General features: G+C 69.5%; 1 protein-coding gene across 11 annotated transcripts; it reads left to right on the top strand.

The window, feature by feature from the left end:
• The first annotated feature begins 197 nt into the window (after window positions 1–197).
• KCNAB2 (potassium voltage-gated channel subfamily A regulatory beta subunit 2) lies at window positions 198–16,902 on the top strand. Of its 11 annotated transcripts, none has more exons than XM_074924667.1 (16): window positions 198–277; window positions 5,508–5,626; window positions 5,932–5,973; window positions 12,492–12,535; window positions 12,867–12,904; window positions 13,050–13,129; window positions 13,511–13,555; window positions 13,668–13,712; window positions 13,788–13,918; window positions 14,190–14,234; window positions 14,891–14,976; window positions 15,162–15,282; window positions 15,369–15,463; window positions 15,555–15,675; window positions 15,758–15,846; window positions 15,937–16,902. In XM_074924667.1, exons 2-16 carry the CDS (start codon window positions 5,550–5,552, stop codon window positions 16,024–16,026), a joined length of 1,149 nt encoding a protein of 382 aa, XP_074780768.1. In that variant the 5' UTR covers window positions 198–277; window positions 5,508–5,549; the 3' UTR covers window positions 16,027–16,902. The 11 variants fall into 11 exon arrangements, with proteins under 11 accessions (XP_074780768.1, XP_074780770.1, XP_074780771.1 ...); XM_074924668.1 differs by lacking the exon at window positions 198–277 and adding an exon at window positions 2,069–2,348; XM_074924669.1 differs by lacking the exon at window positions 5,932–5,973.
• The last annotated feature ends 1,019 nt before the right edge of the window (window positions 16,903–17,921 follow it).

Genomic DNA, 17,921 nt, shown 5'->3' with positions numbered 1-17,921 from the left:
GCCTGTCCGCCTGTGCGCCCGCCCCCCCCGCCCCGCGCGGGTGGTCCCGCCCGCCTCAGCATCGGGTTACTAGGGCGATGGTGCCGCACCGCGGGGGGCGGTGCCCCGCCGCCCGGGCCGACCAATGGGAGCGGCGTGTGGCCCCTCCGTCGTTCGCACGCGGCGTGGAGCGGCGGGCGGCGCGGCCAATCGGCGGCGGGAGGGGCGCGGCGGGGCGGGGCCTGCCCCCCACGAGGGCGCCGCGGCGGGGCGGCGGGGAGCGGCGGGCGCCGGGCAGGTGAGGGGCGCGGGGCCGGGGCGGGCACGGCGGGGCCGGGGCGGGCACGGCGGCGGGCGATGGCGGCGGCGCGGCCGCGGGCAGGGCCCCGGTGAGGCCGTGCCGCCGGCGAGACGGGGCCGCTGCGTCCGCGCCCCCCGCAACGGCTCCCTCGGGTGGGCCTCGGGCCGCCGCCGCCTGAGCGGAGCGGGACCCCCGCCCCGCGCCCGCCCGCTGCGAGGGGCCCGTGGCGGGGAGCCCCGCTCCCAGGACGGCTCCGCCGGCCCGCGGCCTGCCGGCGTCGCGGCGGGGAGAGGCGAGGCGGGACGGCGGGTTCCCCCCGCCCCCCCCGCAGCACCGGCCCCCGGTTTCCCGCCGGAGCCGCTTTGCCCAAACCGTCTCGCCTTCTCCACAGAAAAACGGAGGCGTCGGGAACCGAAACGCCACGTCGGGGCGGTCGGAGAGGGAGGACCCGGCTCCCTGCCCCGCACCCCGGCGCTCCCCTTGGGCTGCCCTTCAGCCGGGCCCCGAGCTCGAGGGTTCCCGTGGCTCGGGAGCCCCCCGCCGGCCTCTGCCCCCGGAGGCCGTTTCCCTGCCACCGGGGAGCCGCCTCGGCCCCGCGCCGCTTGTGCCGCTGAGGGTGACGTGGGTGCCTCGGGCTCCGGGCCCGGCGAGAGGCGAGAGCAGGCCGCCGGCGGCTTTGCGCGGGGAGGGCGTCGAGCCAGATTTCCGAAAAACCACCTTTTTCTACCAAAAGCGTCACTGGGAGCCGCGGTGCAACGTCGTGACGGAGCTGGGGAATATATACCCAGTGTGTGTTGCGTATACAGTGCATGTATGCAGAGATTTTCCAGCTGATGAACAAGAAGCGCCGCTACTTGCAGCTGCTAATGGAAGATACACAAGAGCTGCTTTTATTATTAATAATATTATTATTATTAGGAGGAGGAGGAGGGTGGCGGGGCTGGCCGTCACCCCCCACTCTCGCGTCTCTGGGTCGGACGCGCGGCAGAGCGAGAGCGGAACGGTTCGGCGCGCGGTTTCCACCGTCGCCTGGAGAAGCAAAGCCACCGCCGTGCTGGTGCTGGGGAGCGCTCCCCAAACGGGACGGGGCTCCCCCCCTCCCCACCTCTCTCGCACGCTGCTGCCAAAGCTGCCGCGGCGTGGGAAGCGGGGAGCCCGCAGCCCGGCGGTGCCGGCACGGTTGGGAGCGGGCAGCGAGCTCGCTGGCCCCGTGGCCGGCAGGGCCGTGCAGGATGCTGCCGTGAAGCTGAGCGGGACTCGGCTGCTGGGGAGAGGGGCCGCGTTTTCCTAATTCGTAACCGCAGAAAGCGCTGCAGCGCGCTGTCGAAGCCCTGACCCCTTTTTGCTGGCTTGGCCTCTGGTTTTCGTGTCAAATCCAGCCGCTGGCTGCATCAGCACTGTTACCGCTCCAGGATGACGGTGCCGCGCTGCTGCTGGGGTCCGTGTGCTCCAGTTAACGGGGTGTCTCCAAACCGCGTGCTCCAGGGTTGTTGGGGTTTTTTTTTTGCCCCAAATGGCCAAAAAGCAGAAGCCGCTGAGAAGATGCGATTGTCCCACCTGGAGGTGGCGGGTCGCGGCGGGAGGCAACTCCGCAGCATCGCCTGCAGCCGCCCTGATTTTATTTCTTTAAAAAAAACCACCCGGCGTGACCTAAAGGCATCTGGGGCTGGAAGTATCCGGGTCCAGGCTCCCCGCGGCCGCCGGACGAGCCTGCTCTGCCCTGAGGGCCGGTACCGGGTGGCAGCCGCTCGCTCGCCCACACGCGCTGCCGGTGCCGGGCTGCGGCGCCGACACGGTTAAGGCACCGGCGGGATCGGGGAGCCGGGCTGTACGCCACCGGCGGAGCCAAAGCTGCCGCGTCAGGATGTGAGAGGCTCTGCAGCATCCCTGGGTGCTGCCGCATCCCGGGGCGGGAATGGGGTAGGAACCGGCACCCGCCGTCTTTGCCTCCGGCTGCGGCTCGGCACCGGCGCCGCGTCCCGAAACCTGCAGAGCCTCCAGCGGGGGCTCGCTCGGGGGGGGTTGCGCCTCCTGAGCGCGCGTCTCCGTTACCGAGCGCCGGAGCCAGGTGGGTGCGGTGTCGGTGCGGGCGGTGGGTCCGCGGCGGTGGCTCGGCCGTGCCCGGCTGCCGGCCCCGGGGACCCGCGGGCGCTCGGCCCGGCGGCCCCCGTCACTCCGGTGCTGCTGTACGTGACGGCGAAGCCGGAATAACCCCGCCTGGCGCGTCGCGGGTGGTTTCGGGCTGTGTCGCCGAGGCGGGGAGCCGAACAGCCCCATCACGGGCCCCCCCACGTGTCGCAGCTGAACCCCCAAGGCCGCCGCCGCCGCTCCCCGCCGGCTCGCACGGGCGCCCGAGCGGCGCTGCCGGGCTGGGGGGTGTCCGCTGCCGGGCTGGGGGGTGTCCGCTGCCGGGCTGGGGGGGGTTCGCTGCCGGGCTGGGGGGGGTTCGCTGCCGGGCTGGGGGGGGTTCGCTGCCGGGCTGGGGGGGGGTCGCTGCTCTGCAGCAGCTTCCCCGGGCAGAGGGAAGGGGCAGGGCTGCCGCGCTGCGGATCCCTGCAGCGCCGGGGCTGCGGGCGGGGGGTGCACAGCCCCCAGCGGAGCGCGGACGGAGCGGTGGCGGCGGGAGGGGCCGGTCGAAAGCCCTTTGCAAGGCAGAGCGGCGTGAGTAATTGTGCAAAAGTCACCTTTCCCGCGGCGGGGTGGGGGGGTGCGTTAGCGTTTGCTGTTCGCAAACCCGGTAAAGAACGGGCACGACCACCGGGACGGGCACCCGGACCTGCGGGGCACTGGCCCTCTGCCTCCCTTGGCTGAGCCGCTGGGAAGGACGCTGGGGTGCCCAGGGCAGGGGGGGTCTCGCAGCCCCCCCCACCCCAGTTCCTCGCCCTCGGGGGCTCCGGCTCTTTGGTGGGCGCAGAGGCTTCGCCCCGGTATTCAGATTAATGCCGTGTGCGGTCCCACCTCCTCTGCCCCGGCCGCAGCGTGCTGGAGGCCGCGCTCCGCAGAGCATCCCCCGGCTCGGGCTCCCGGGGGCTTCCCGGCCCCCAGTCCCCCCGCGCTCTCCCGCCCCGTCCTGCCGGCCAGGACTGGGGATGGGGATGGAGCTGGGGGGGAGCACAAGCTTTCGGGGCACCCTTGCACCCAGGGCCCAGGTGCATCCCGCAGAGGAAAACACTTTTCTTCCCTTTCCGTGCATCGCCCTGCAGAAACTCCTGGTCGTGGACTCACGGCTGAGTTTTGCCGTGAGGAAGCTGAAGGTGCAGGAGTGGTCTCGGGGAGGCACCAAACCGCCGGCGCGGAGGGGACGGGGCTTTCGGCAGCGTCTCTGGCTCAGAGGACCCCGAGGGGTGGGTTGTCCCCCGGGGCTCTGAGGGGCGCAGGGACCTGCCCCACGTGCTGGTGCTGCGGCTGCGCTTCCCAGCAAAGTTCCTCCGGCACTGCCGGAGACTTGCCAGCCACCGCGCTCTGAGCCACCACGGGGTCACGGATGAGGCACGTCGGGTCCTGTCGGGCCCGTCGCAGAGCTGAGCTCGTCGCACCACAGACCCCCAGGATGCGTAAACAGAGCCGGGCCTAAGTCCTGCGAGAAGTTTGAGTCTCGGTTTGGGGCAGTGCAGCAAGGAGGCCGCAAGGCCGCCCCCGCTGTGGCTGGGGCAGGAGGGTCTGTCCGTCCGTCCGTCCTGCAGGCATCCCCCCCAGCTCGCTTCAGCTTCGTTACGCTGCCACTAATTAAGTGATGGGCACGGAGCAGCTTGCAGGAGCGTGCGAGACAGTGCCAGGGCTGGTGGCTGCTGTTGAACCGGCGCTGTTGCGGGCGAGGGCTGCGGGGAGCCCAGAAGGTGACACAAGCGGCCCCCAACAGGAGCCGGGGGGGGGCCGTGATGGCTTTGGGGGTTCAGCAGGGTCCTGCTCGGGGCCACAGGGGAGCAGCTCCCTCCTGCCCTCTCAAAATTAAACCGGGCTTTATGGAGCCTGCCTGCTCTCCAGCCCTGGGGCGGCCGCGGCCAAAGGGAGCCCCATTGCTGCGGCGCTCGGGGTGGGGAGGAGGGAGATGGGGGGCTGCAGCGGGGCCAGGGGCTGCGGTGGGCGGGCAAGCAAGCGGCTCCGCGGGGACGGGCTCGGCTGCCGCAGCCGCTGCCATTGGGCCGCGTGGGCTGCAGGGGCTGCGCCGGGCTGTGGGCTGCGGGAGGGATGCAGGCACAGCGCGCCGGGAGGCAGGAGGGATGCAGGGTGGGGGCATGCCGGGCCAGGATGCAGGATGCTGGCACGCTGTGCCGGGATGCTGGCATGCCCTGCTGGGATGCGGGAGGGGTGCGGGGTGCAGGCACAGCTTGCCGGGATGCGGGCAGGATGCGTGCCAGGACGCGCTCCCGCTGTGCCCAGGGCAGGCAGGGAAGGAGCCCAGAGATCTCCCAGTTCTCATCTGGGGGGGGAAAGCAGCTCGTGACCTGCGGCGTGAAGATGGCGTTTCACAGGCCGAAAGGGAAATGGCTTTAGCGTTGTAAAAATGTAAAAATCGGCTCCAGTTTTGTAGGGAAGCGCTGCGGTTTTCTGTGGTACTGGAAAGTGCTGAGGGTATTGTGGGATGGGGAGAAGGAGCGGGCCCACAGCTCCCGAGGGAGCCGTGCTGGATCCCCGGCATGGGGAGGGTTGGGGTGCCCTGGGGCGAGCCCCCCTCTCCCCCAGAGCTCCTGCACCCCCGCACACACGGTTACGCTGCAGGAAAAGCCGAGCTACTGCCCTTCCCTTGGCTTGTCCCTTGCAGAGGGACCCTCTGGGGACCACATTAGTGTTAAACACCAGCAAAATGTTGAATTTTTCAGGCCCGAGTTTCTTCACCGTTTCCTGATGTGTTGTAACACCTCCAGGGCGCCGGTCGGTGCCTTGCTGCCGCGGCTGGGCGCCGTGTCCCGCTCGCCTGCCCGGGCAGCGGGACAGGCAGCAGGGTGGGCAGCAAGCAGCCCCCTCTGCCCTCCCCGGGAGCCGCAGGAGTCTGGGGAGAGCGAACGAGTTGGGAAGCCAACAGGATGGGGTCCTGCGCGGTGGTGGCTCAGGGTGGGCGTGCTGGGGTCTGGGGCAGGCAGGGCTGCTGCGCCCTGCCTGCTGCTGCCTGCGCCGCTGCCCGCGCCTCGTGCCCATCCGGCTCATGAGCTTCTGCAACAGGAAATGCCGTCATGCGCGTGCCCCGAAAACCCCCTTTTCTTCCTCTTTTTCTCTTCCCCCGTGGCAGGGGTGAGGCGGCGAGCGGCTCCGGGGAGCCCAGGTTGGCTCCATGTATCCCGAATCCACCACTGACTCCCCGGCGCGACTCTCGCTGCGGCAGACGGGCTCCCCAGGGATGATTTACAGGTAAGGGTGCGGGGTGACGCTGGGCAGGGGGGCTTCAGACCTGGGGCCACGGCACCCCGAAACCACCCTGGCATGCTTCGTGCAAAAACTTTCAGGACCGCAAAACCCGCACACGGCAGCAGCAGCAGCGTTTTCGGGCGCTGATGCCTGTTGTGGGAGCGGGTCCTGCCGGGGAGCGCGCCGGTGCCCGCTGCACGGTGCCCCCACGACGCGGCACGGCCACGAGCCCTTCCCGCCCCGTCCCGCCCCACCTTTCTAACGCGGTTTGTGGCATCTTTCTTCTTTCTCCCCTTTGCTGTCGGAAGCGCGAGGTACGGGAGCCCCAAGCGCCAGCTCCAGTTCTACAGGTAACCCAGCCCTTCCCCTCCCCGCAATGCCCCGGTGAGCAGACACGGCCGAAGCTGCGGGCGCGGTGCAGCCTCGGGGTTCCCTCCTGCACGTGGGTTTGGCAGCGCGACGTGGGGACCCCACCGGTGCGGCTGGGTTGGGGGGATCGTCCTCACCGGAGCGTGGCCAAGGAGCGTGGCCAGAGGGCTACCGGGGGGCAGCGGCTGCGGGGCTCGGCTCGGGGGGGACATCCCGCGCCGACGCTGCGCCGGGAAAGGCCGCTGGCTTTTCCCAAGGGCAGCTCCAGGAACCCAGCCAGCCGCCCCGCTGCTCCTTCCATTAACAGAAGCGTCAGTAAGTGGTACAGAGGCAACACTCCCCCCTCCCCAGCCCCTTTTACCGGCGGCAGCGAAGGCGGCTCTTCTCCCCGCGCGCGGTGCCAGCAGCCGCTTCCGTGCTTGCGGGGCCGCGGCAGCCCCGGGGCAGGGAACGGGGGGCTGCCCCCCTCGGGAGCCGTGGGCTCCCCGCTCCAGCCACAGGGAGAGGCTGGCCAGCAGCACTGCCAGCGTCCCTGGCCCGGCGATGTGCTGCCACCGGCACTGCCGCGCCCGAGCCACAGGTGGGGTTTGGCTGCCAAACCAGCCAGGCACGGCCACGCACCGGCCCGACGGGCACGTCCGGTGTGAAAGGCTCCCAAGGCCGACAGGCAGCTGCTGCCGGGGTCCGTCCCCCCGCCCTGGTTTGGGGCTCCTGCCTGGAGGGGAAGGCCGTGTTTCGGGCCTGCCACAGCCCAGCTCCAACTCTGCCGCCTTGGGGGATCCGTCCGTCGTCCAGCTCCGCTCCCCGATGGCCCCCGTGCCCCCGACTGTCTCCACCGCCGGTGGGGCGGGACCCGTCACCGCCGGGCGAGGGTCGGCTGCGGGCGGAGGCAGCGATGCCAGCGTGGCTGAAGCAGCAGCAGCGCATCCTCGGGCTTTTAGCGAAGCAGCCATGAATAATTTAGCTGCCCTTCGCAGGGATGAAAATCCCCTAATAGGGCTAATGGAGCGCGGCGAGAAAGCTGGGCTCTGGGGGGGCCAATTGCTTTGGACGCCGAGTGCCGACACTCCCCTAATGCAAAAAAACCCGGCGGCCGCCCCTCTCTTATAGCTGCCCCGGGGCAGCCCAGAGCTTTGCTGTTGGTGAGCGGCGTCCCCGGCGCGCGGGTGAGTCGGGGCTGGCGGCGGGCGGGGGCAGCCGGGAGGATTCGCCGTGCGGGCTGACGCGGGATTCGGTGGCTCGGGGAGGTTTTCGTTTGGCGTTTGGGGTCTTTTTGGTTTGGGGCGGGCTGGCGGTTGCTTTTCCGAGCAGGTATCCCGCGCATCTGACTTGTCACCCACATGTTGTGCCCCTGCTGCACGCTAACGGCCCCGTTATCCCGCAGCACCTGTGTCCCGTCCCCGCTCCTTCCCCGCAGAACGGCCTCTCCCGCTCGGGCACGGTGCTGCTGCTCGGGCTTCGGCGGCTCCTGCGGCCCCATGGCTTCTCGTCCCTTGGGCAGTGTCACTGTCTCTGCTAACGAACGGCCCGTGGACGCGCCCACTGCCTCCACGCTCTCCCTGCCACCCCGCCGCGCTGCTCAGCCAAAGTTCGGGAGGTGTCGAGGCGGGGCGGCCGGTGGATCCCCCCCTGCTCCCAGGGCAGCCCAGACCAAACCCCCGGCTCCGCTGGCTGCAGCCGTAGAGCGCCGGTGCAGCCAGCTCGGACTTTTCCCAGCTGCTGTGGGGCGAGGGGATCCCAGCAGGATTGAGGGGATCCCAGCGGGGCCGGGTGCTGCGCCCGTGCCCGGCAGGAGCCACCGGCACTGCCCTAACTCAAACCACCAGCCCTGGACAAGGGCCGGTGCCGGCTCCAGACTCCGGCTTCGAGGCGCGGCAGGAAGAGGCAGCTGGTGGCCAGGGCTGGGTTTGGCCGTGCCGCAGGAGAGGGGTCCCCTTTCCGTCCCCCTGCGCTCCTGAGCCCTCGCTGCGCAGCGTGGGAGGGTCTCCAGCAGCGCGGGTATCGCAGGAGCTCCCCGGGGTTTTGGTCACCCCTTGCCAGCTGCTGCTCCGTATCCTCTGGGCTTTCTTCTTTTTTTCTTGAGGTCACACCTCAGTGCGCTTTGCTTTTGGCTCCTGCTCCCGTAAATTTGAGCTTTGCAGGGAAAGAAAAAACCACCGGTGGGAGCCTGGCTGGAGCCCGCTGCCGGTGCAGCTCCGGCACCGCACGCTCCCGGCGGCCACTTGGGCACCAGCGCCGCGGCTTTGGCCCAGTCCCTGCTCCTTCTCTCGGGCGCTGAGCGCGAGGGACGCCGCAGAGCGCGGCAGGGAAATCGATGCCGGTGGCACCGCCGGTGAGATCCGAGCCGCGGAGGCGGCGAGCGGCCCCGGCGTGTAAAGGAGCCGGCTCTGCAGCAGGATATTTTCAGCCGCCCGCACCGGCTGGGAGGTCGCTGCCGCGGCTGCGGGAAGGCGTTGGCTGGCGACACGGGTTGCGGCAGCGAGCCGCAGGCACGGCATCCGCTGGCGAGCACCCGGCGCCCGCCTCTGCAGACGCCCACCCTCCCCGGGGAGCCCCACGGGGCCGCCTTTCCCGGCCTGACCTTTCCCACCCGCCGGCACACGGTGCCAGATTCTCACCAGCGGCGCTTGTGCCGCCACTCACCGGGCCCCAGCCGGCTCCCGGGGCCACCGCGGCCCTCGCGGGGATGCCAGGCGGTGTGAGCTGGGCGGCAGCGCGGCCGGGGCACGTGCCAGGCTGCCGCAGCTCGCCGGGCTCGGGGTGGCCATGGCGGGCAGGGCCGAGTCCTTCCCTGCCGCGCTGCCTCTCCCTTCATCTCCCCTGCCAAGGCTTTACTCCGCTGAAGCGCCCGGCTTTGCCAGGTCCCTGCTCTCCCCTCCCTGCGCCACAGACCCACCACAGGCCCCTGCAATGGGGGGGCCCCCACTCTGGCACCCCGGCGCGGGCGCAGCTCTGCCCCGAGCGGTGCCAGGGCCCAGCGTCGCGGCGGGACGCTTTCCCAGCTCTCTCCGTAGCATCGCGGAGCGGGCGGCGGCGGGGCCGGCCCGCAGAGCCCACGCTGGGGCGGCGGGATGCTCTCCATGACGTACAGCGAGAGCCTGCGCAGCGTGGCCAGCCGGCACCCCCCCGAGTGGGGGCTGCCGCCGGCCCCCCGGCCAGCGGACGGGCTGGAGCTGCGGCGGCTGCGGGACGTGCGGGCGGCGGCGCGGGCGAAGACGCTGGAGGAGTTCCTGCGGATGCACGGGCTCTCCCTGGCCGACGGCACCGCCCGCGCCACCGGCATGAAGTACAGGTAAGGCGAGGGCCGAGGCGTGGGGACGGAGCGGGGGACGCTGTTAGCGCTGGTTTTACCCCTCCCCGGGGAACAGCCCGGCTCTCTCCGATCGCCCCGTGCCGCGCCACGGTGGGGAGGAGCCGGTGCCCTCGGCACGATCGCACGCGGCGCGTGCCGGCGAGGCTGCAGCTGCTCCGTGCCGTTCCCTCGGGCTCGCGCCACGGTCTGTGACCTCCTCGCTCGATTTTCCCTCTCGCCGTGGGGACGTTGCAAGTGCGAACGCGCTCGGGGCTCTTAAAGACCGGGCGGTTGGAGCCAACGGCTCCGGAGATGCTTCAGCCGCGGCAGAGCTGGTGCTCCCCTCGTTCTGCGGGTGGGCCCCAGCACGGCGTGAGGCAGCTCAGGATTTCACCCCACCCCGCCGGTGCCGGGGAGGACTCGCCGGGCAGCCGGGGCCGTTGGCCGTGGCTCTCCCGCGGGCACGTGGCTGTTTTTCCCAGCACATCCCTGCCCGCTCGCCCCCAGCACTGTGGGTGAGGCAATGGGGTGTGGGGCCGGGTACCCCTAAAAACCCAGCTGGGGCTTGGGTCGGCAGCTGTGCCCCCTTGTGAAAACGCGGGGGTGCCCCTTGCCCCCCACCCTGCTGCAGCAGAGCCCCCGGGGGCCGGCACCTCTGCCAGCTCCTGCCGCGCCGCGGGTCAGGTTCCCCTCGGCTCACAGAGACAGAGGTAACATTTACACGGTGCCAAGAGCCCATCTAATATTTATTAGGTGGTTATTTATTGATGGGGAGAGGCTGGCACAGGCACCTCCAGCGCAGCTCCTTTGGGCATGTGCCCGCTGCCCCCAAAATCTCTGGGGTTTCTCCTCCTCCAAGGAGCTGCCGAATGCTGCCGGGCCCCCTCGCCCCGGCGGGATTACCCGGCTAAGGAGCTTTGTGGCGGAGGGAAGCAGCGGAGATTACGAGATTTCTCGCTAGGTCAGGGCCGGACGGGTGTGATTCCCCCGCAAGCCAAGCCCCGGCCCCGCTCCCTCCTCCGGCACGGGGGGGAGGCCAGCAGCCAGAAAAATTCGGGGGGAACGCACTGCCGGGTCCAGCTTGGGCAAACGGCCGGTGGCATCGCCGCTGCCTGCGCCCTCGCCCCTGAGTTGTGTGTTTGGCGACGGGCGGGCGCTCCGGCCGGGGGACTGTGCGCTGGGACTCGCGTCCCCCTGAGAGCGGGGCACGGCCGGAGGGAGCCAAGCGGCCCCTTCGCCCCCTCAGCCCCCCAGACCGGGGCTGGGCTGCCCGACGGGGCACGGGCGGGTGCCTTCGGTGGGGAGCACCCGCAGCGGCTCTCCCCTTCCTGCCCCCCACGTGCCCCAGCACCGCTCGCTCGCTTCCTGAGCTCATCAAATATTGAGGGCAGGAGGCTGACGGGAGCCGGCTCCCTGCCCGCCGCCTCGCAGCCCCCCGCCGTCACGTCGGCGGAGCAGCGGCGCGGGAGGAGCTCCCCGCCTCGCTCGGGGCGCCGGCTAAATTTAGGCAGCTGGCGCGGCGGCCCGCCGAGCGGCATGCAGGTCTCCTTTGTGTGCTCCGAGCACAGCATCAAGAGCCGGAGCGCCGAGGACCGGCTCAACCGACAGAATGCCGGCAGCCCCAGCCTCGGCACCCGCGGCAAGTTCCGGGCAGTGGCCATGGTGGCCCGCAGCCTGGGGCAGCTCTCGGTGCAGAACGCCCCCTCCTCCAGCGAGTCCAGCGTCAGGCAGCCGGGGATGAAATTCCGGTAGGAGACGGGCAGATTTGCTGCCTCCTCGCCGAGCTCTGGGCGTCGGGGGGGTCTGGGGGGGCCGGGTGTGCTGCGCTCCCCTAATCCCCTGTTGGCGTCCTGCGCCGGAGGTTTCTCGGTGCTGAAAGCGCTGACCCTGCGCCTCCGTCGCCTTCCTCACTTTGCTCCTGTCCCCTGCCGGGGCGGCTTTGACCCGGCCTGGCGTAAAACCAGCGGGGTGGGAGGGGAAAGGCACCCCAAAATTTAGGGTAGGGTTAGTTGGGCTGGCTGCCGAGCCGGGGGGGGTCTGAGAGTCACGGCGCTGCCGTGGCACCGTTACGGCAGGATCCGGCCCTCGACTGCCCGCGGCGGGTCTGGAAACGGAGAGCGGCATGTGGACATGTGCCCCCCCCGGCCAGCACCCCCCGGGTTAACGCACGTCCGGGGGGACGGGACGGGGAGGCCGCGGCGCAGTGCAGGGGGACGCTTGGCCTCCCCCGGTACCGGCCGGCGTCTCCGCTGGGCTCCCGGGCAAGGGGCGTTCGGGCCGGGAAGGCGGGAACGTGCCCCGGCAGCCTGGAATGGCCGGGACGGGGCTGGTGCCCCCCTCCCCGCCACGACCCCCCACGGCTGCGGCCTTTCCCGGCCGTGAAACGCTCTAAAAATAACGCGGGGCCGGGGGGAGCGCCCGCGCCTCCAGATGTTGGGCAATAACATGTTGGCGCGGAAGGACGATGCCCCGGCTCGGCTCAGCCCGGCTCCCCGTGCCCGTGCCGGCGGTGCCGGCGGTGGCGGTGCCTCCCGGTTGCTACGCGACACCCGCGCGGGCGAGCTGCCGCGGCTCACCTACACTTTATTTATTTTAACGCTCGTTTCTGGAGCCTTTGTCATTTTTAACGAGGAACTGGCTCTCCATCACCGCCGCGAAGGCGTCTGCCAGCCCGGCCCCCTCCCCGAAAGCTGTTCTCTGGCTCCTCGTGCCAGCCAGATTTTCAGGGGTGCCCCATTTCTCCGGGATGCCGCTCCGCTCTCCGCGTGCCACACCGCAGAGAACAGGCACAGCTCGTGCCGCGTGTGGGGTGCTCCAGCCCTGACCGCCGGCGGGCCATCTCCTCCCCGTGCCCCCCGCTCCGGTGGCACTGTCAGGGGAGCCGGACACGCCGGCCTCGCCGCGGGGAGCAGCTTTAACGAGGTCACCGCCCGCTGCCACTCTCGATTACCCCCCGGGCACGGCTTCGCCGCGCCGGCGCTGCCTGTGCTGCCGGCACACCGTGGCTCACCGGGCCTGGGGTGGCTTTTTAACCAGTTGTGGGGGGGCCCTTGCTGCGGGACCATCCCAGGCGGGATGGGGATGGGGACCGGGGATCGCCACACACCTCCCAGCCCATGCCGACGGCACGCTCGGTGGCACAGGGAGGCGGCAGACGGCGTTTCGGGGTTTTCTGGCAGTTTTTCCTAACGGGTCTGTGTCTTCCAGGAACCTCGGGAAGTCTGGGCTTCGCGTGTCCTGCCTGGGCCTGGGTAAGTGCTGGGGTTTTGCTGCATCCCCGTGGCTGCTGCTGGTGCTCCCCGGCGAGGGCGATGCTTTGCCGAGGAAAGGAAAGGGTTTTTCTCCGGCCCGGCGGTGTTTTTGAGATGTGGCCCAGAAGTTGTCAAATTATTTTCTAATCTTCTCCTCCGACGTGATGGGAAGCGACGGGGCTGTGCTGGGAGCACCGTGCTGCACGCGGCGGGGCCGACTGCGGCCGCCACGTGCCGGGGCTGCGCCGGGGGAGCCGGGCGGGGAGGGTGTCCGGGGGCTCGGGGCAGCGGCGTTCGGCGCTCACCGCCACGCACCCTCTCTCCTCTGCAGGGACATGGGTGACTTTCGGCGGGCAAATCACAGATGAGGTGAGGATCGCGCCCCGAGCGAGGCGGGGAAGGGACGGGGCGCTGCTCCCGGCGCGTGCGGCGTGCCGCAGCTCCCCAGCACGCGCCTCTGCGCCCCGGCCCTCGGCCACCCCCTCCGCCGACCCTCCCGGCTCTCCCCTCGCAGATGGCGGAGCAGCTGATGACTTTAGCCTACGACAACGGCATTAATCTCTTCGACACGGCAGAAGTCTACGCCGCCGGCAAGTAAGTACCACGCTGCAACAACGGCACGACGGGCCTCGCCCCGGCCACCGGCACCGGGAGTCTCCCGGGTTTGCCGACTGCAAAGCGGCTGCTGTGCCGGGTCAGCGAGCGCTTGCTCGTGGTGGGGTGATGGCTCACGTGGCCCCACGCTGCCCGTGGCTGCCTGCACCACGCACACGCAGCCGTGTGGCCCTCCCCGGCACAGCGAGCCACGGCGGCCCAGAGGCAACGCAACGTGCCCACACACCCACTCAAAAATAGCATCGGGGAGCCGCTCGGCTGCGGGCGCTGCAGCCGGAGGGGGAGACGATGTCCCCGTGGCCACCGCCTTCCCCTCTCGGTCTGCCGGGTGCTGGCAGCTGACGTCCCCTTCCCTCGTAGGGCCGAGGTGGTGCTGGGGAACATCATCAAGAAGAAGGGGTGGAGGTAAGCCCGAAGCAGTCGCCGTGGTGCCGACGGGCTGGGGGCAGCCCCGGGCAGGGAACGCACGCGGGGCCTTGCAGGTGCCACCACCAGTGACTCTCTCGTTCTCCCGCAGACGGTCCAGCCTGGTGATCACCACCAAAATCTTCTGGGGAGGAAAGTAGGTAACGCACTTGCCCCGCGGCAGAGCGGCTGGAGCGTGCCGGGCCCTCACCCACCACCTTTCCTTTTCCAGGGCCGAGACGGAGAGGGGCCTGTCCCGGAAGCACATCATCGAAGGGCTGAAGGCGTCGCTGGAGCGGCTGCAGCTGGAGTACGTGGACGTGGTGTTCGCCAACCGGCCCGACCCCAACACGCCGATGGAAGGTGGGTGCTGCGCCACGCCGCCGCGCGCCTTCCCACCTTCTGTTGCCGTCGCGGTCGGTTTGTGCCAGGCTTTTACCTAAAGGGCCCTTTCCCTTCCCGAGCAGAAACCGCCACCATCAGCCCGCGCCGCCGCTCAGCCTGGCACCGGGACCCCCTCGGGCCGCGGCGGGGGCGGGTTGGGGGGCGGCAGCCCCCGTCCCAGCGAGCCACTCGCTCCGCTCCACCGGCAGCGGCCGACTCTGCTCTCTCTAAATCTCTCTTTTATCACCAGGGGACCCATTTAGTTCTTCCAAGTCCAGGACTTTCATCGTAGAAGGTACTCCCTGCCCGCAGTCTGCCCGCCGGCCGCGTCCCAGCGGCCTTTCCCGGGGCAGAACCCCCACACCCGTCCCCCGCCAACCCCGCCATCAACCGCACGGGCAGCGGCAGCACGAGAAAAACACCCCCCGCCCCTTCAGACCGTCTTGCGGTTAAAGGGGGGAAAAGCAAAGAGGCCCCCTGGCCACGGGGACCCGCTGTGGCCGTGCCGGGAACCGTGGCAGCGTCCCCCCTCGCCGGGGCACGCGCTCCGGTGCCGGCCCGGCGAGCCTCGTGCCCGCCGCTCTCCCCGCTGCCCGCCTTTGGCTGCAGGAGTGCGTCTTGGCTTGGCCCCGGCCCGCATGGCTCGGAGCCGGCTCCCCCCGAGACCCCCCGCAGGAGCTCCGGGGTTCCCTCCCTCTCCGGGGTCTCGCTGCACGGGCGATGCTTCGGGTCCCTCCCCTCGCAGCGGTGCCCGCGCCGGTACCCTGCAGGGCCTGGGGCCAGGGCCAGGAGCCTGGGGGCTACTCTCTGCGCCGGCAGAGCCCCGGCCTGGCCCGAGCGGCTGCTCCCTGGGTCCCCATCCTGCTCCTCCGAAAGCATCCTCGGACCCGGGCAGCAGGACCCTCGCCAGCCGCTAACCCCCGCCTGCCGCTCTCCCCTTCCCTCCGGCAGAGACGGTGCGAGCCATGACCCACGTCATCAACCAGGGGATGGCCATGTACTGGGGGACCTCGCGCTGGAGCTCCATGGAGATCATGGTAGGGGCCGGGGGGGCCGCGGCCGAGCAGCCCCGGTGACGCTGATTGAATCAGACAGCAGCCGAGCGCTCGCAGAGGCGCTTGAGCCTTAATTATTTTTCCGGCAGCTGCTTGGGGCTTGGCAGGGGGCGGCAGGGGCTCGGGGGGGGGGTGGCAGGGCGCTGAGCGTCCCAGTTTTTCGGCAGGAAGCGTACTCGGTGGCCCGGCAGTTCAACCTGATCCCGCCGATCTGCGAGCAGGCCGAGTACCACATGTTCCAGCGGGAGAAGGTGGAGGTGCAGCTCCCTGAGCTCTTCCACAAGATAGGTACGGCGGGGGGGGCTCCCCACTCTCAAAACACGGAGCCAGGGGGTGGCAGCGTCACCCCCGCCCCGGCTCTGCTCTGCCCCCAGGCGTCGGAGCCATGACCTGGTCCCCGCTGGCCTGCGGCATCGTCTCGGGGAAGTACGACGGGGGGATCCCCCCCTACTCCCGCGCGTCGCTGAAGGTGAGCCCGGGGGGGCCACGCAGAGACAGGGGCCCTGTAAGGACCCCAGGGGGGTTTGGGGATGCCCTGACCCCCCCTCCCGCCCCCCCAGGGATACCAGTGGCTGAAGGACAAGATCCTGAGCGAGGAGGGCCGGCGGCAGCAGGCGAAGCTGAAGGAGCTGCAGGCCATCGCCGAGCGCCTGGGCTGCACCCTGCCCCAGCTCGCCATTGGTAAGGGGCTGGGGGGGCGCCGGGGGGGGGCGCCGGGGGGACACTGGGCCCCGCTCAGGCTCTGCTCTCCCTCCCGCCCCAGCCTGGTGCCTGCGCAACGAGGGCGTCAGCTCCGTCTTACTGGGCGCCTCCAACGCCGACCAGCTGATGGAGAACATCGGCGCCATCCAGGTCAGCGCTGGGGGGCGCGGGGGGGGCAGTCACCAACCCGCCGCGGCCATTCCGCGGCGCAGTGCCAGCTCTGCCTCCCCGTCCCCCCAGGTCCTCCCGAAGCTGTCGTCTTCCATCGTCCACGAGATCGACAGCATCCTGGGCAACAAGCCCTACAGCAAGAAGGACTATCGCTCCTGAGCGCCGCCGCCGCCGCCCGCTTTGCGCTTTGCCGGAGCCAAGAGGAGCCTCGTGGTTTGCGCCCGGTGCTGGCGCTCCTGCCCCGCAGCGTCCTCCCGCTTCTTCCCCCCCGCGCCGGCCGGGCGCTGGGGGGAGCGCCCAAGCCCAGGCTCCCGGCTGCATGCGGGGCTGCCCCCCCGCCCGGGCGGGTGCTGTACCACAACACGAAGCTGTTCCCCAGCCTCGGCCCTGCCTGCGGCGCGCCGGGACGGGGCGGGGGGACGGGGAGGGGGGGGCAGCGCCCCGCGGGCCCCCCGAGGGGTCCTGGCTGAGCGGGGAGGGGTGGGGGGGGCAGCGTGTGCTGGGGACGCGCGTGTGTGTCCGGTGCCGCCTGCGCTGACCTCGGACGCGGCTGGAGGTGCCCAGGCACGGGGCGCGCAGGGACCCCCCGCCCCAGCCCCGCCCGCAGCCCCCTCTGCCCCCCCAGGACCATCCCCTCTAGACCCCGTGTAGGAACACGCGGACGTAGGCGCGTCCGTGTCTGCAGGCGCATCCACCAGCTCTGTGTACATACCCCTGTAAATAACCCACGGAGCCGCAGCCGTCGGGGTGTGCGTGCGCACACACGCATGGCAACGACACGCGTGTGTGTGTGCGGGGCAGAGGCGCAGGTCCCCGGGCAGCTCCGTGTGCCTGTACCCGCACGTCAGCACACGCCCGGGTGTACCCAGACACGTACCCAGAGCGGGGACCTCCGGCCGCACACACACGTGTCCCTGCGCACAGAAACGGACGGATTATAAATTTCTGTACAAAACTGCAGCTGTGCCCAGACACGTCCATGTGTGTATGTATATAAATGCGGGGGACACGTGTACACACCCCCCCACACCTTTAGCCGTGTCCATTTATCTGTTACCAACACCCTTCACCCATATACGTGTATTTATACCTATAGAACGGCACATGTGTATGCATATACACTGAGAGACTGTATAAAATTAAAAACGTGTGTGTCTGTGTACACACGTATGTTCACTCCATACGTGTAGCTGTATCTATAGGCCCTTATCTGTATCTACTCCCATCTACACTTAAATATATAAAAATTACAAATAGATACGTATGTTCGTGTGTATACACACATATACGTACAGATATATCCGTGTGTGTGTACTGATACATGTTTATGTCTGCATGTATGTACACACACACAGATACACTGACGCACAGATAGAAATATTGTACCTGCACACACGTATCTGTTTACCTACCCCCACCCCTATAATTTACATACATAAGCACGTATATACACGTGAACACACACACATTGGAACTACAAACACGTTATACACGCGTATATAAAACCGTACAGGTGTGTGTATATACGTGCCCCCCGTAGCCATGGCAGCACCCAAACACCTACGCCTGTAGCTATACCTGTGTATCGACACCCACGTGTGCTCACGGATACACGCAACCCCAGAGACATCGGCAGGGCTCTGCAGGGGCACGGGTGTACACACGTGTAGGTGACGCGGATAAATGTACGTGCACGAGGGCGCACACGCACCCATCTAAAAACCGCACTATAGATCTACGTATATGCACGCCCCGCCCACCCATGTCTGTGTGCCTGTGCACACGTATGTAAGTGTATGTGCACACGCGTGTGCGTGCAGGACGGCGCGGGGGCCGGGACCCCCCAGACCCCCACCGCCGCTCACCACCGGCTCCTTCCCAACGGATTTATTAAAACACCGAGAACAGACACGGGACACGCGGGGAACGAGGCGAGGGCGGGGCCGTCGCTTACAGCTGCCGGGGCCGCCGCGGCGCAGTCGGTGTCACCGCGCTGGCGGGTGTCCCTGTCCCAGCTCCGGCCGTCCCCTCCCGCCCACCCGCGTCACCCCAAG

Source organism: Athene noctua, chromosome 22 (assembly GCF_965140245.1).
Source record: "Athene noctua chromosome 22, bAthNoc1.hap1.1, whole genome shotgun sequence".
Lineage (NCBI taxonomy): Eukaryota > Metazoa > Chordata > Aves > Strigiformes > Strigidae > Athene > Athene noctua.
This window is presented reverse-complemented; position numbering and strand designations above follow the sequence as displayed.

Coding starts and splice junctions, on each gene's coding strand:
- KCNAB2 (XM_074924661.1), top strand. CDS start 10,098: ATGTGCCCGCTGCCCCCAAAATCTCTGGGGTTTCTCCTCCTCCAAGGA. Junction 14,977..15,161: donor GGAGCTCCATGGAGATCATG/GTAGGGGCCGGG, acceptor GTTTTTCGGCAG/GAAGCGTACTCGGTGGCCCG. Junction 15,464..15,554: donor ACTCCCGCGCGTCGCTGAAG/GTGAGCCCGGGG, acceptor CCGCCCCCCCAG/GGATACCAGTGGCTGAAGGA.